We start from the raw sequence: 14,494 nt of genomic DNA, 5'->3' as shown, positions 1-14,494 counted from the left end.
TATCCCACAACAGAGCATGACTTTTGTACTTTATCACTGGCAACATAATGCTGTTCTTCTATCCTGGCTGTGTTACTAGTGCAGTATAGCAATGTAATGAAATCAATCAGAATAGGAGTGACAAGATTGCTGTGGCATATAGGAACATGGTGCTGCAAATAAGGTAGAAGGGAAATGAATTTGTTTTGTAATGGGACTTACTGCCATATAAGCTTATTCATAAACTATAAAACACTGTATATAAGTCAACATAAACAAATGACCTGTGCTGTGTCATTGCCTCCTGGGTAATGTGATTTTTGAACTACATCCATAAGGAAGCTAAACTTCACCCAAGAGGAACTTGGTCATATTAGAATATGATACTCAGAAAAAACACTTTGACTGATATCACTGCTCAGTACACAGCCATTTTCTTTTCCTTATGTGCTGAAGCCTGAGAGGTTCATAATATAATGCCTAAAATATTCCATGCCATAAAAATGTGGTACTTTAGAAAGAGCACAGGTAGGTTAGACACACACAAAGAAAAGGTAAGAATAAGGTGCAGGGCTTATACGAAATTCCACAGATCTCAGCTCACTTGCTCCACAGAATATATTGATTATTTCACTGGTTGAACAAGGCAGAGGGGAGAAGTCAACCTCAGGTGAGACACTGCATCAAGACAAAAGGCTGCCAGTATAGGTAAGAGGGCTGAGAAACATGTTTCAGACAATCATCATTCAATGTCAAAACCTACAATATCCTCATACCCTCCTGCATACTGTGAAACACAAACTCAACCATGTAAGCACCTTCTATTCTCATATATCTCTCCATAGTTAAAATTATATTGGCTGAACCCCTTGAATTTTTATAGTTAAAAGTATACTGGCTGAACCCCTTCTTGCCCTGCACCTCCTCTTCTATCTCACCTGTTTATTTCACTGGCCATCTTGCTCATAGAGTGCCACTTATAGGTAATCACTAGGCATGTAGTTCTGAAGACTACTGAGGAGCCTAGCCCAGTTTTTCCTTTTGTCCCAAAGCACTGTCTGGTGGAGTGGCTAGTGGCTTACTCAAATAGGAAAGGAGGGTCGAGGGAATTAAACTCTGGACCACAGGAAGTAACTTGTTAACAGTTCACACACACGCATGCGCCACGCCCGCATGCACACACGCACACACATACACGCACACACACCCACACATGCACCCACACATGCACACCCATACATACGCACACACAGACACACACACGCACACACATACACACATTTTTTGTGTGGGTTGGTTTTAGGATGCCTCACCCCCTGACTTAGTTGATGGTATAAGCTGCTGTCCATGTTGCAGATTAAGTTTCTTACTGCATCTTATATTCCAAATAATATGCCAGAAAATCTAGAAATGTTTTAATGTGGCTCATTTCGCTCATATTTATCTAGAAAATGTGATATAGGTGTTTTTAATGTGTTTTTTAATCAGAATTAAATTAATTGATCACATTGAGTCAATCTCAATTTCAACAAAATGGAGGCAGTGTACTAGATGATACCATGGAGTTTTAAGGGGAGCTAAGTTTCCCTTACCAAAGTGGATGCATGCGTTTTAGTATATTTAGAAATGTTGGGGTGCATGTGGACTTGCCTCCTGCAAAAATAATTTTTTGTTTTATTGTTAAAGTAAATTGTAACTGTTGTCAACTTTTTTTTATTAATTACAAGTGTCATATAACTCATAACAGGGATTATGGTGAAGCCATTCAAAACAGAATTTGCTCCAGAGTCCATTTTGCAAAGGTAACCATACAGACAGTAGTTTAGAAATACAGAGGGAAAGGATACGTTTCCTATTTTCAATTGTTGTGGTGGGTGTGACATTGATATATCAGCTTTCTCAGTTTCTTTATATGATTTTTTTTTTTATGACAGGAATGCAATTCAGAGGAGAGGCGGTATTTTTCATGTTTTAGCCTTATTTATTTTTTTCTTTAAGTTAGTAGGTAGTTACTAGTCATGCAGTCCAGGAGACGATTAAGGAGCCTAGCCCAAATTTCCAATTGCCCCAGACCATTGTCTGGTTAAGTGACTTGCTCAAGATCACACAGTAGGCAAATGAAAGTGGAAAGATTCAAGCCCTGTACCTTTGGCACAGAAAGTAGTTCATTAACAGGTAAGAACGTCAATCTTCTCTGATAACTGTCAGACTTTGTAGACTTGACTGTGTAAGTGAACTGGACCATGGAACTTTTCTGTCACAGCCCGGTTGCAGTTGCACAGTTACAGAGGGAACAATGAAATAAATACTACATAGATAATTTTTAAATTATTATGGAAGAGTTAGTTGATCATGTATAAATTGTTACACGGATAATTTTGAACTGATGGTGACAAAACCACTTTACATCTAATAATAATAATAATAACAATAATTATAATTATAATTATACACAGCAAAGACAGAAGTACATGGCAAAAGAATTGTCTAACAAACTTGCAGAGATTGAGCTGAACTGGGAACAAAGTTGCCTTGAAACAGCCCTGCTATGGCTAGGCCTACAGTTCATTCAAACACATCATTAATAGGTCTTTTGTAGAATACTAAACAATTCATCAAGCATCCATTTACTGTGCCCTATCTCACTACAGCCACAATAACACTTGACAAAGTTGAAAAAAAAGTTTGTAAAATGTTTTAATTAGACAGTTTTGTTTTAAAAATGTATTTTTCTCCACACTTGCCTCATATGTAGAGATAAACAACCTGCACTCCATATATTAATTACATTAATATCACATGGTTATGGCTTTGTGAAAAATTGTGAAAATGACAATTTCCTTAAAGTGATAAAGTCAATAAAAGGGTTTGTAGAGTCTGACCCTGACTATTCAGTTCAATACCAGTTATAAACAATTGAACAATAACTTGGAATAGTCAATTATCACATCCTAAGGCCTATGAGGCAAATGGTTGGAATATCAGAGTTCCACAATGCATGTACCTTAGTTATTGGTGTTAAAATGGTCCAGTCATTTCACAGAAGCATAGACATTATACACCTACCCTCTCCACAGAAGACTTCACTGTTCATATGCCGAAGTGTCTAAAAGTAAAGCAGACACAGACCTGTCTCACATTTCTGTCATTCTTAAACTGCTGCTAAGGGTTGCATGCTCATAACATTTTAATATATCTGGGGAGGTATGTATTTTGGATATTCCTTGGAGTAAATTCCTTCTCAGAGACATCCCTATTTTTAATTTCTTGGTTTCAAGTGTCTAGAGCATACCAATAGCTATGGTGGGGGTTAACCATGCAAGGGTGTATGCTCAGAAGCAGAGATGGGTATTTCCTGTCTGATATACCTTGCTGTGGCGGCTTTGGTAGTACATATATTGCATTACCATGGCCATACTTGCCTGTCCTAGCAGTACTGTATGCTTTTGGAGTTCTTGTGACAGCCAGTTAAGTGTTACAGGATACTAGTGCATTTCATGACTCGATACTTGCATATAGCACACAGAGATATACTGCCAGCCCTTATAAACAGTAACCCTAACATATAGAAAACATAGGGCTCTGTGTGGAAATCTCACTAAATGGAATTTCAAAATTCAGGGATAATTACTCATGCTTCTAACATGCAGGGTGCAAGAGTAAAGCCTTCTGCATATCAGTGTTGGAAGGGGTCAACTTCCCCACCCACTGAGAATGGCTTTTGAACAATTATGTTTGACTCTGTTTGTAGTTTCACTATAGCACTTCTGTGTTGTAAGATTCTGAATTCCAAATCAAACTATACCCAATTGTGTAGCTTAGATCTCATTAAGTGCTTGTTGTAATTAACAGAATGTTACACTGCTTGGTGTTTTTGTTCTACTGAAAACTACTGTATGTTGCTCTACAACAAACATTGTCTGTGATATGTTTATTGCTTTACATGTCAGACAGCTGAAGTACTTGCTGAAACAAAGGTTCTTTGAAACAGTGTACTTAACCAGTTATGAGGCAAATAAAGTTGGTAGTGGAAATTTGAGGAGTGATATAAGGAAATGTCATTTTACTCCAATATTTCCTATTGGAGATGACAGGTATGAGAACAAAGGGGGTCAGCATTAATCATACACTGCACTTTCAAAATAGAGGAGAGGATATATTAAGCAAAGCAGTAGAAGCTAAAGGGTCATTTTAAAGACCAGGTGGGGTTCTGTGCAAAATAAATAGGCACTGTTTGTGTACTTTGGGCAGACTATATGCAGTCATTTACATATTTCTTTAAGTCATTCATTAACAGTGCATTATCTGATTGCATTGAAAAGGAGCAGAAGGAAGGTAAGTGACTTGCTCATGGTTTCACACTACGCAGTGGGTACTAATGAGAGTCAAATGCAGGTTTTCAGATGTGCACTCAAAAATATACGTTCTTATATTAATATTGAACTAGACTACAGTAACCCACGCCAACAGGACTCTGTGGTATAGAGATTGGACCCTGACTATGACCCAGGCAGCCATGATTCGATTAGTGGCTTTGACACTACAGGAGCTGTCTGGGGATTAGAAAGGAGTGAGAGGCCACAGCCCACTCCCTGCACTCAGAGAAAAAGGGGGATGTGTATGTTTGGGGAGGATCATCCTAGGTGGAGACCAGACAGGATTACTTGTGCTGCCTTATGGTTAAGGTTGCTTCCATTGCATGGCTACTGGTAAGTAGCCTTACCCATATGGCCAAGTCTATAGGGGCCAAAATAAGGAAAAATAATCTTGAAACAACATTGAGGGTTACCTAAATGATGCCAATCCTTGACCTGTGAAGGAGCACAAATGGAAAACTGGCCATGACAGGGATGGCTTATCAGAAGGAAGAATAGGATAAAAAGGGAAAGACTGTAGTAAACCATGCCATGATACACTATAGCAAAGGTTTCAAAGTATGCTACTGTATAATAACAGGCTAACATAAAACACCCTGATGGAATGACTCCTTAGGATTAAAAGGCTTTAAGTTCTGAAACATAAAAGTACAGAGGATTACTTACTTGACACTAGCCAGTATTGTGCCTGTCACGTATCATACAGAGACATGAACAATTAGTACCAGGAGCATGTGTACAGGTAGGCAACTAGCTACAGAAAAATCTGATTACAAGAACAAGTATAGTAGAAATGGTTTGTATCCATGTAATAACTGCCCATTTTGTACCCATATTTCTAATTATAATATGTTCGTCTACCCGACTACTGAATGTTTTCAGGTTGAAGTTATTGCTACATGCAATACTGAACATGTAGTTTACATGGCAATCTGTACTTCCTGCCCTGCCTTCTATGTAGGTAAAACTGATAGAAGGTTCAGGGACAAGATACGAAAACACCTTTACCAAATATGCATTCAGTCCAGTAATAATGCTTTATCTAAGCATGTTCTTTCAACAAACACTAATCACACTTTTACATTTATGGTCCTCCAGGTGAATAACCCTAGCCCCAGAGGGGGAGATATCAGAAACTATACAGAAAGAACAGAGATTAAATGGATTGTTAGACTCAAGGCACATGTTAGTCCAGGCCTGAATTATAAAATTTCACTTAAACCTGTTTTGAAAAACAGGAGACCATTTGTTAGGTAAAATTTTTTTTTATATATTATTAGCTGTTAGTTTTATATTAGACTTGTATAAATCTGTTTGTTTTTTATTCAAGTTTTAATATAAATTTTATATAACTATATAGGTGTGACTGGATATTTTTTGAGTATTATTTTTATAATGAATAAGTTATAAGTAAGAGAAACTCTTTCTATAAGCTTTCATAGATCTGCATATTTCTTGTCTTTGACTTTAAGAACTTGTCGAAAGAATTCATGATGATGTCATCTAGTTAATTATTTAATTGAATACCTGCTATATAAAATGCTCAACACTTTTTACTTCTGTTTGTTAAAGGTCTGAGGAAGCCTTCTGGCAAAAGCGCTTACCTTTTTTATGTGCCTAAATAAATATATCTGGTTTTATCTATGATGGATTATTTCTGTTCTTACAGTATAGACTTCTGCCTTCCTATTGGGACTATATTGATGCTGAAGACTGCTTTATATGCTGGGTTGCTCCTAAGTGCCATCATTTACTTTTTTATTTTTCTAATTGTAATTGGTTTTGGACCATTTATCCCTGTGTGGCTTGTGCTTTATTCTTACTGCTTACCTTTGTTTTATTATTGCAAATACCAGCAGGGAACCATGGCTGAGAAATCTAATCAAAATGTGGAATTACCATATAACCCAAAGAAAACACCAAAGGATACTATCTATCATACCCGGTTTTTGAACAGTGGTGCTGAGGAGACTAATCCACTACTTGCGTCTGCTGTCGTGGATACAGGAAGTGAGAGCGGAAGTGATGTAGTCGACTACAATGCACTCAGCCTTTGCTTCACTAGAGACAGATTTTTTAAAACTCAAACGGCTACAGACGCAACAATACCATTTCGAAGCATGTATCCAGAAAAAGATTGTACCCAGAGGGCTTCATGTATTAAAAATGCTGACAACTGGGACTACTCATCCGGAATTACTTAATCGGTGGCAGCAATTGAATATTCAGGTGAGCTTGAATTATATGACTTTGTTGAATGATTTTTTTCTCACCAGAAGAGGACAGACTTAAAGAAACTATCAAAAAACAACAAACTGATTTGATAGAGACATTTCCAACTACTGAAGTTGATAGAATGATGGAACAGCTACTTGATAGTGTTTTTTTGTTTGAGAAACGGCTCCTTGAGCAGAAGAAGCATAAATTAAAATGGGACATTTTTGATTTTGCACATGGTCAAGTCTTTACTTGGCCTCGTAATTCCAATAGTGGACAACAACAAATTAGAGGTCGAAATAGATTTATACATACACCTGTGTCCACACCTTTGAATGTAAATACTCCTGTAGTTGCAGTGACTAATACAAGTACTAATAACTCTGATAATACTGGAATTACTGTTAACACTGATAATGTCTCTTTGGTTACTGTAACAGATGTATGTGATATACCAGTAGTTAGCAATCATGCTGGTGCTAGTATTGACTGTAGTAAGAACAATCAGTCTAGCAATATCACAGACTCAGATATAGTAAGTGTACATTCTAGCAGTCATTTGACTACAACAGCAAACACTGAACCAGTAGTTAGGAGAAAGATAATGCCCTCTACTAGTAGCTCTAGTTTGATACACCCTCCCCCTTTCCCAATCAGTGACCCCTCCCGAAGAGGAAGGAGTCGTTCCATGAGCAGAGGGAGGCAGAAAAGGAAAGCTTCAGGTGGAGAACAGAGGGGACCCACTTTGAAGAAAATGTGGGAGAAACTAACACCAACATAGTATGGAATATCTCACATAGACCCCTTGATAAAGATGAAATTGAACTATTGAATAAGGGCTTATCATTCATACCTACCACTAAAAGTGATACGACAGACATCATTTTAGATACTAAATTGTTTGTTCGTAATGTACAATTGAAATTATTGTTCAAGAATGAAAATACTAATTTAGAAACTCGACGCTTCTCAAAACCTAGTACATTTATTCTTAACCGTCATCTTCTATTAGATGCATTTAGTAAAATGGTCGAGGAAGATGCATATAATTTATGTAATCATCCTCATGAATATAAGAAGGGTAATTTAACATGTAAGTGGAAATCAGCATTAAATAGACTAAAAAATGTCAAGAATATTATTATCAGGCCAGCCGACAAAGGCGGGCCTGTAGTTGTAATGGATATGCATGGTTATATTAGCTTAATGTATGAAATGCTTGATGATAGGAAGTTTTATATACCTATTTTGCTTGAAGATGTCTATAACCATATCATGAGGGTTTATAATACATTGGAAGACTTAAAGAAAAGTGAAATTATTAATGCAGAACTGTTCAATTTATTCTGGGTTGAGAATCCATTAATACCTGTCATACAGGGTCTACCTAAGATACACAAAGACCCAACCCACCCACCGATGAGACCTATAGTCGCTGGTAGGGGTTGGGTCACTGAGTCTATCTCAGTTTATATTGAAAAGACCTTGAGACCTGTAGTTGACAAGAACCAATTCATTTTCAAAGACACAAAACAGTTCCTAATAGACCTTTATGATAAAATGGATTCTGTAGAAGACACTCTTCCATATTTGTTAGTAACTTTTGATGTCAAGTCATTGTTTACGGTCATTCCCAGTCAGGAAGGTATTGGCAAAATACATAGATATCTTACACAACATACAGAATTTATACCTGCTAAAGTAGATTTGTTATGCTTACTACTTGAGACAGTACTAGAAAATAATATATTTGTATTTAATAATGACATATCCATTCAGAGAGATGGCGTGGCTATGGGCACATCATGTGCCAATAGCTACGCCAATCTGGTGATGGCTAAGTGGGAAGAGAAGCATCTATTTACATTGCATAGTTTTCAGAATTTTGTAATATTTTATAAACAATTTGTAGATGACCTCTTCGTTTTGTGGACCGGCAGCAAAAATGAGATGTATACTTTCTTTAATGAAATTAACTCACTTAGTGATTATTTAAAATTTACAATGAATGAGTCCATTTATAGTATTCATTTTTTGGATGTGCATATAGAGAGATTAGACAATGGCAAACTTAATACCTGTGTGCATAGGAAATACTGTTACAGGAATACCCTATTACACAGAAGGAGTATGCACCCGCAGTTTGTTTTTAATAATATTATTAAAAGGCAGGCTATTAGAGCTTCCAGGTTGAATCCAACCCAAGAGGGATATGAGAATAAACTAATTGATCTTAAAGAAAGACTGTTAGCTAGATCCTACAATATAATTGAAATACACAGTTGTGACCAAAGTGTAGAACAATATAGAAGTGATAGGGCTATCCCATACTTCTCGGATCATGGTGCGACTGAGTATTCCAGCTCTCATAATAATGGAGGAACAAATCAAGAAATAAGGACTAAACAGAAATTTTCTACCTTTTATACGCATGACTTCAATGAAATTAGAGAAATTATCTCTAAACACTGGAGGATGCTGATTGTTGACCCATTAATTAAAGATATTGTTGGTGAATACCCACAGTTCATTTTCAAGAATAAGAAGAATTTGCACAGAATTTTATGTTATCCCAATACAATGGAAGCCGTCAGTAATAGCTCACATAGAAATGGTACATATCCATGTAATAACTGCCCATTTTGTACCCATATTTCTAATTATAATATGTTCGTCCACCAGACTACTTCTGAATGTTTTCAGTTTGAAGTTGTTGCTACGTGCAATACTGAACATGTAGTTTACATGGCAATCCGTACTTCCTGCCCTGCCCTCTATGTAGGTAAAACTGATAGAAGGTTCAGGGACACGATACGAGAACACCTTTACCAAATACGCATTCAGTCCAGTAATAATGCTTTATCTAAGCATGTTCTTTCAACAAACACTAATCACACTTTTAAATTTATGGTCCTCCACGTGAATAACCCTAGCCCCAGAGGGGGAGATATCAGAAACTATACAGAAAGAACAGAGATTAAATGGATTGTTAGACTCAAGGCACATGTTAGTCCAGGCCTGAATGATAAAATTTCACTTAAACCTGTTTTGAAAAACAGGAGACCATTTGTTAGGTAAAACATTTTTTTCTATATTATTAGCTCTTAGTTTTATATTAGACTTGTATAAATCTGTTTGTTTTTTATTGAAGTTTTAATATAAATTTTATATAACTAGGTGTGACTGGATATTTCTGAGTATTATTTTTATAATGAATAAGTTATAAGTAAGAGAAACGCTTTCTATAAGCTTTCATAGATCTGCATATTTCTTGTCTTTGACTTTAAGAACTTGTTGAAAGAATTCATGATGATGTCGTCTAGTTAATTATTTAATTGAATACCTCCTATATAAAATGCTCAACACTTTTTACTTCTGTTTGTTAAAGGTCTGTGAAAGCCTTCTGGCGAAAGCGCTTACCTTTTTTATGTGCCTAAATAAATATATCTGGTTTTATCTATGATGGATTATTTCTGTTCTTACAGTATAGACTTCTGCCTTCCTATTGGGACTATATTGATGCTGAAGACTGTTTTATATGCTGGGTTGCTCCTAACTGCCATCATTTACTTTTTTATTTTTCTAATTGTAATTGTTTTTGGACCATTTATTCCTGTGTGGCTTGCGCTTCATTCTTACTAATTAATATTACATGTTTTCTTAGAAACAGAAGGAGAAAGATTATGAATTTATGAATATATTTTTTAAGGTTATAAGTCATTATATATACATACTTTGTTACCTGTTTTTTAATTGTAGATTCTTATTGGTACTGATAAGGAACCATGTGACTGACTTTAAGATTTTGGTTGGTCACGGGTACCTATATATAATTATGGTTTTAATTTAGGTGGTTGTTTTGAGGAAGTCTGTTGGCTTTAAGATGAAGGTGAAGAATAAAGTTTTTGATATGCTAGACTTGCTTTTTGTTGCCCTCCTGTTGCCATTTCTAAGTGGTTTTACTCATCTTTTTTGATTTATTCATACTACTACCACTTTGGGTGTTATTTTTATCAGCTATTTCAGTCATTTCATGTATGCACTGTCAAAAGTTTACTATTTTTGGGCAGAAAAGAGCCAATGACATGTGACTAGAATCTCGTAATGCTTGACATCCCACCACACTACTGGCCTCTGCTACTTGCCTCTGATTCTGGTCAAAGGTATATCTAGATGAAATGTAAAACATACACATTATAGGAGGCCACAAATAGGATAAATTATTTCATACAAGACGAATATCATAAAACATTTTATTGGGTTCACTACTTTTTATTGCATTCTCTTCAGTTTTCTGGGATCCCTATGAACTACTTATTTGGCTTGAAAGGTGGAGCTCCCCCAAGTCATGGCCTTGTTTATTTCAATTATTTTGCTCTGACTCCCCCTTCAGTTTGACCATCAAGCCCTAATACCCCTATTGGCCATTCATTCCTATATTCCCCTGGTATCTGGGATATTCAGAAAAGGAGGCAGGAGCATGAAGCTAAGGTCATTATCTTTTAGTGGGTTAGAAGACTTTTGTAAGTTTCTAATATTTTCTGATATTGGCCAGAAAGCACAGTGCAATGGTTGCTATGCCAAACCCAGGATAGATGAATTTCTGCACACACTTTATGTTCAGCTGGAGTGCAGTAGATTTTTCGATGGTCTCATTTCCTCCTCCTCATTTCCAAATCCAAGCATCTCTACATGATGTTGTACTTATGGGTCTGCCTTCTGAAGGAAATCCTTGGGTAAAACTCTATCAGCACCCTTCTGCTGGAGTTGGCAGGCCAGATTCCTCATTCCCACCTTTCTCTACCCAACTAAGGAAGAAACCTTTGTATGCAGTGCAGCCACCTGATTTTGTTCAAATTTTGTCTTCTGCTTTCTCATAAACTAGCATATAACTCCTCAGGCAGACAATGGGCAATAGGAATGCTTTCCTCCCATTTGCAGGTAGGTAAGTCACTCTAGCTAAGTTTGGGGTATATGGATGGCAGAAACCTTTATTCTTTTTTCTCAAATATCTTTTTATTAATTTTTTTCATAATTTGAAATAAAAAAATGATATACAGTACAAGAGAAGTTGTTGATGTTACAATTTGCTTAACACTAGCAAGTTATTAAGCTAGGTGTTCATACACTGTGATAAAAAGAAAAAAAAAACAATTTCAAATTAGCTGTAGTTGACAACAAAGGATTACCATGAAGTTATGACTGTGTTATGATTCAGTCATGAGGCATGACTATAGTAGAGCAATTGACCTATACATTATGTTAATACAACAAGAGTATATCTTGAAGCATAACACCAACCTAATAATACACAAAAAATGTAAACTACTATACATTATATACATATTTACAAAAATGTCACCTTAGTTGATGCTGTTACTATTTTTAATTAAAGAGAGTGTTTAATAACTTTATGTGTATTCACATACTTTGCCCTTCATGATAAAATATCAATTAAAGCTTTACAGTAGTTCTGATAATATGCCTGATTCTTTTGACGTTTGGTATACAACTTTTTAGCTAATAGATGTTTTTTTGCCATGTTCTTGTATTCTGTTCAATTAAGTTTGGATTTGTCCCACCAGTGTTTGGCTATGTAAAATTTTAATAAGGCACATAGCGTTATAGTGATGTGTTTAGTGAGGCTATTATTATTGCTCTTAAAGATATGCAGTATTGCTGTTTCCCATGATAATAGATTTTGAGTAGCCTGCTTTTTCTAAGAGAAATCTCACTGAACACCACAGTTTATAAACCTTTTTGCAGCTCCAGAAGATATGTAAAATATCAGCTTCTTTATTAGGAAAAAAAGGACAATAAGATGACTTAGATGGATTTAATTTGTTAAGATGGACAGGTGTATGGTATGCATTATTGAAGATCATGATCTGAGTGTATATTAGTTTCTTAAATGGCGTCAGTTTTATAGTGTTTCCACTGGCTAATTCCTTCTGATTTTCTGAGAAAGTTACTGCATTTTTCTTCCCAATATTTTGAAAATAGGATTGTATTTTGATATCTTATTTTAGTTATTAATTTATACATGAGAGCATTTTCTTTTTGTATAAGAGCAACTTTTGAATTTGTTGTGCTACTTTGATATCTTGCTCATTTACAATAATATCTTTAGTTATTTTGTTAACTAAGTATAAGATTTGTTTTATTATCACATTGTAGTTATTACTTGCTTTAAGAGTGTTCTTGATGTTTGCCATTGACAGAGAAACCTTTATTATTATGTTCCTCTGATGATGCATGCAGTAAAGTTAAAGAAAAAAAATGTCACCCTGCTTATATGTCTAACAAATATGTGCTTCAGCTTTAAACTTTATGGCAAATATTTTTAGCTGAAATTTCCACATCTAGGTCAGCCAGTGGGCAACTTTTCCAAGACCTCCCATTCATTGTCCCTGGAAGAAGGGATGGCTCTAGGTCACTTTTTTCTGCTGCTGTTGGTTCTGAACCTGCAGCACCAAATGTTCAGGTGCACAAACACGCACCTCCTATGAAACAACAGCTACTACATTCTAAATTAGAAGGCACCAATATATTTTTAATTGTGTCATTAAGTATTCCTCATCTTATTCTACAAGGTCAAAATGCATATTTCTAATAAATTCCATTTGGTGTTAATGTGACCCCAAAGTGTTTATATCTTTATAACAATGGGAAGCCATATTGCTACATCTATCTGAGCAGCATGTAAGGAATAACTGAGGTGCAATGCATTGTCTCATTCCGTTGAGACCAGTTTTAGTGAAACCCCAAGTTAATCTCAAGGATGGGTTTTAACATTGGTCCTGAAGGAGGCAAGTCCTGCTTTTCCAGCTCCTTGCATTCAATGAGCCAGGTTAAAATAAATTGTGCTTAATAAAACATGGCTTGATGAAACCCGTGGTGCCGCTATCTGGGTACACTGAAGGGAACAGTTTAAGATACTCTAGACTGGTACAGTACACCTGTTATATTAAATGTTGCATTACTTCTGCTTTCATCATTTCAAGAAAAAAGGCAATATATAGTAGAAGTTGTTGCCACAGCAACCTCATCTTTCCAGCTTACAGGGTTTAAATTTTTTTTTTGCTTGGGAACTGCATTAATTTACCCCTTACAGAAATATCAATTCCAAGTCATTTTATATGGAGACTGATGGAAGAAGTGACATGTTGAAGTTTTGCATAACATATATGTATGTATATATAATGTCGAATTTCAGTATTTCGAGACCAAATTGTTGAATCTGCAGTTGTGCGAAACTGCAGAATATCGAACCCGGAAATGTCAAACCTGCGGTACTGATGGCGCATTAGGTAAGTGTTATGTTTTTAAGGGTTTTGGGGAGGGTTTGTGTGTATGTGAGTGTGCTGGGGAGTGTTAGGTGTGGGTTAGGGTAGATAGGTAAGACTGCAAGTGTGTCAGTGTTGAGAGTTGTGGTGTCTGTATGTATGCGATGTGTGTTTGTGAAAGGGGGGTGTAGAATGTGTGGTGGGTTTTCTGTCTTTCGGTGTTTAGTGTGGCCTCAGAGGTAGTATATATAAGTAGCGGGGGTGCAGGGGGCTTGCCCCCCTGCTCATAGGAAGGGTAGGTGTGTGTGTGTTTGTTTTGTTGTGTTCATGTGTGTTGTTTTGTTTTGTCGTAGTGTCAGGAGGTAGGTGTATTTGTGTGGGGTGTAGTGTTTTGTTTATGTTTGCGGTTTTGAATTTTGCGGTTTTGATTTTTGGGTTCCTGAGTTTTCGGCTTTATAGTCTCGAGATATGAAATTTGATATTTCAGTATTTCGAGATTATAAAGTGAATCTATATATATATATATATATATATATATATATATATATATATATATATATATACATATATACACATACAGTGCAGCTCAAATAATACTGTAATATGCATTGTGAAGATATGGCAAGCTTGTATAGC

General features: G+C 36.0%; 1 protein-coding gene across 1 annotated transcript in view; it reads right to left on the bottom strand.

The window, feature by feature from the left end:
* Positions 1–2,224, bottom strand: part of LOC122814360 (integrin alpha-M-like) — a 249,783-nt gene extending 247,559 nt beyond the window's left edge. The window contains exon 1 of the mRNA XM_044086946.1: positions 2,126–2,224. Within this exon, the coding sequence (XP_043942881.1) occupies positions 2,126–2,224 (99 nt within the window). The remainder of the gene's footprint in view (positions 1–2,125) is intronic.
* Between the last annotated feature and the right edge of the window lie 12,270 nt (positions 2,225–14,494).

The sequence above is a fragment of the Protopterus annectens genome, chromosome 10.part0, assembly GCF_019279795.1.
Source record: "Protopterus annectens isolate FY-2018-M chromosome 10.part0, PAN1.0, whole genome shotgun sequence".
Classification (NCBI taxonomy): domain Eukaryota; kingdom Metazoa; phylum Chordata; order Ceratodontiformes; family Protopteridae; genus Protopterus; species Protopterus annectens.
Note: the sequence above shows the minus strand (reverse complement) of the source record. Positions and strands in the feature narration are given on the sequence as shown.